At 56.4% G+C, this 2080-nt stretch overlaps 1 protein-coding gene across 1 annotated transcript in view; it reads left to right on the top strand.

Annotated features, from left to right (window-relative positions):
• EMH_0057390 (jmjC domain-containing protein, putative) overlaps positions 1 to 1628 on the top strand; it is a gene marked incomplete at both ends in the record, with an annotated part of 7366 nt that extends 5738 nt beyond the window's left edge. The window contains 3 exon segments of the mRNA XM_013497461.1: positions 170 to 815; positions 819 to 1421; positions 1425 to 1628. Of these exon segments, the coding sequence (XP_013352915.1) occupies positions 170 to 815; positions 819 to 1421; positions 1425 to 1628 (1453 nt within the window).
• Positions 1629 to 2080: the final 452 nt, after the last annotated feature.

Here is a 2080-nt window from a genome sequence, read left to right on the forward strand (position 1 = left end):
GTGTTCCTGCTGCTGCTGCTGGTGTTCGTGCTGCTGCTACTAGCTATTCCTGCTTCTGCTGCAATTCCTTTTCTCTTTCTGCCCACGGAATATGAATTTATTCATATTAATTAATTTATATTAATAAATTATTTTTTTGGTTTTATTTTTGTGTTGATGTATGTTTCAGGTTCAACTGCAACGAGGCGTGCAACTTCGCTCCGCCGCTGTGGCTGCAGTGGGGGCAGAAAGCTATACGCAGCTACCGGTATATGAGGTCTACCTGTATTCCCTATCAGCAGCTGGTGCTGCGTTCAGCTCTGCAGTGTTCTGGTGGTTTCTCAGCTCGTCAGCAGCTTGAGTTGTGTCGTGCTGTAGCTCGTTTGCTGCTGGAAGAATATACTGGGCGTTGTGCTGCAGCAGAACAGCAGCAACTTGCTGCTGCACCCATGCAGCTTGCTGCTGGTCAACTTAACCTCGTAGAAGCATTAGATCCAGATGTTAAAGGGTGGAGACAAGACCTAAGAAAACTTCTCTCTTCTCTCAGCAACCTGCTGGTGCCTCTACCCTATGGGGAGGGGGAGGGGGGGGGGGCCCCCAAAGATGAACTGCTGCAGCGTGCTGCTGATGTGCTAGCACTACCCGTCAAGGACTGCAGCAGCTGCAAGGCTTGTTGTGCTCTTACTTGTGTCTCCTGTTGTCACCAAGAAGAATATGTTTGTTTGGAGTGTATAGGCAGCCTCTCCTGCAGCTGCGCTCAGAGGGTCGTGCTCACGCGTTTCCCTCTCCCTACACTTCGTTTTATATATCAGCACTGTCTAGACACCCTGATGCTGTANCAGCAGCAGCAGCAGCAGCAGCAGCAGCAGGAGGGTGGAGAGACAGCGACTGCTGCTGCTGCTGATGCGGGTAAGGAGGGTGTGTCTGTATCTGTGTCTTCGGATTTGCCTCTGAGTCCAGCAGTAGCAGCAGCAGCAGCAGAGGTTGCTGCTGTTGTTGGTGGGGTTGCAGTGAAATGCCCGTCCCCAGGAGCAGATGAATTGGCCCCCCGCAAGAGGGGCCGCCCGCGTGCTGCTTCTCGGGGTGTAGGGGAGGTGAAGCGTCGCGGAGCAGGAGCAGCAGCAGCAGCAGCAGCAGCAGCAGATGCTACAGCAGCAGGAGGTGCAGCACAGCAGCAGCAGAAACCTCTGCTGCAGGAGATACAAGAAGACAGTCTGCTGCAGTCTGTACCCTCTATGAGTGACCTCGTTGCTCTAGAGAACAAAGCGTATAGGGGAGTTGATTACTACGCAGTCAGCTACAACGATGAAGCAGAACAGGAGCCGGAGCCGCAGCCTCCATCACCTCCTGCTGCAAGCACTGCAGCTCTTGCTGCTGTTGCAGTTGATCCCCTGCAGCAGCAGCAGCAGCAGCAAGACCAGCAGCAGCAGCAGCAGCAGCAGCANCTGTTGCAGTTGATCCCCTGCAGCAGCAGCAGCAGCAGCAAGACCAGCAGCAGCAGCAGCAGCAGCAGCACCCTGCAGTCGCACAGTTACCTGCAGCAGACAATCCAGCACTCCTCCACCAACTTGGCCTGCAGGGGTTTGCTGCTGCAGCGCTGCAGCAGCGCTCGCTGCAGCAGTCACAGGAGGCGCAGCAGCAGGAACTGAAGCAGCAGCAGGAGCTGCTGCAGATCCAGCTGCTGCTGGGGGAGCAGCGCATGCTTGACAGCCCCACCGAGCAGCAGCTGGCGGCTCTGCAGCAGCACCACGAGCAGCAGCAGCTGCAACAGCAACAGCTCCAGCAACAGCACCGCCAACTTCAACAGCAGCAGCTGCAACTGCAGCAGCAGTTACAGCAGCAACTGCAGCAGCAACTGCAGCAGCAACTGCAGCATCAGCAACACCTGCAGCAGCAGCAAAGACATGCAGACTTGCATTCCCTGCAAGCTGGGGGGGCCCTGGAGCTGCACCCGCACCACGGGCTGCTGCAGCACGCGCAAAGCAGCACCGGCCTGAGCATGCTATCTGCTGCTGTTGCACCACCACCGCCGCAGCAGCAGCAGCAGCAGCAGCACTTGCTGCAGCAGCAGCGTGAAGGCGATCGTCTACCTGGAGTATCT

Source organism: Eimeria mitis, genomic scaffold (assembly GCF_000499745.2).
Source record: "Eimeria mitis Houghton genomic scaffold, Emh_scaff2692, whole genome shotgun sequence".
Taxonomy (NCBI): Eukaryota; Apicomplexa; class Conoidasida; order Eucoccidiorida; family Eimeriidae; genus Eimeria; species Eimeria mitis.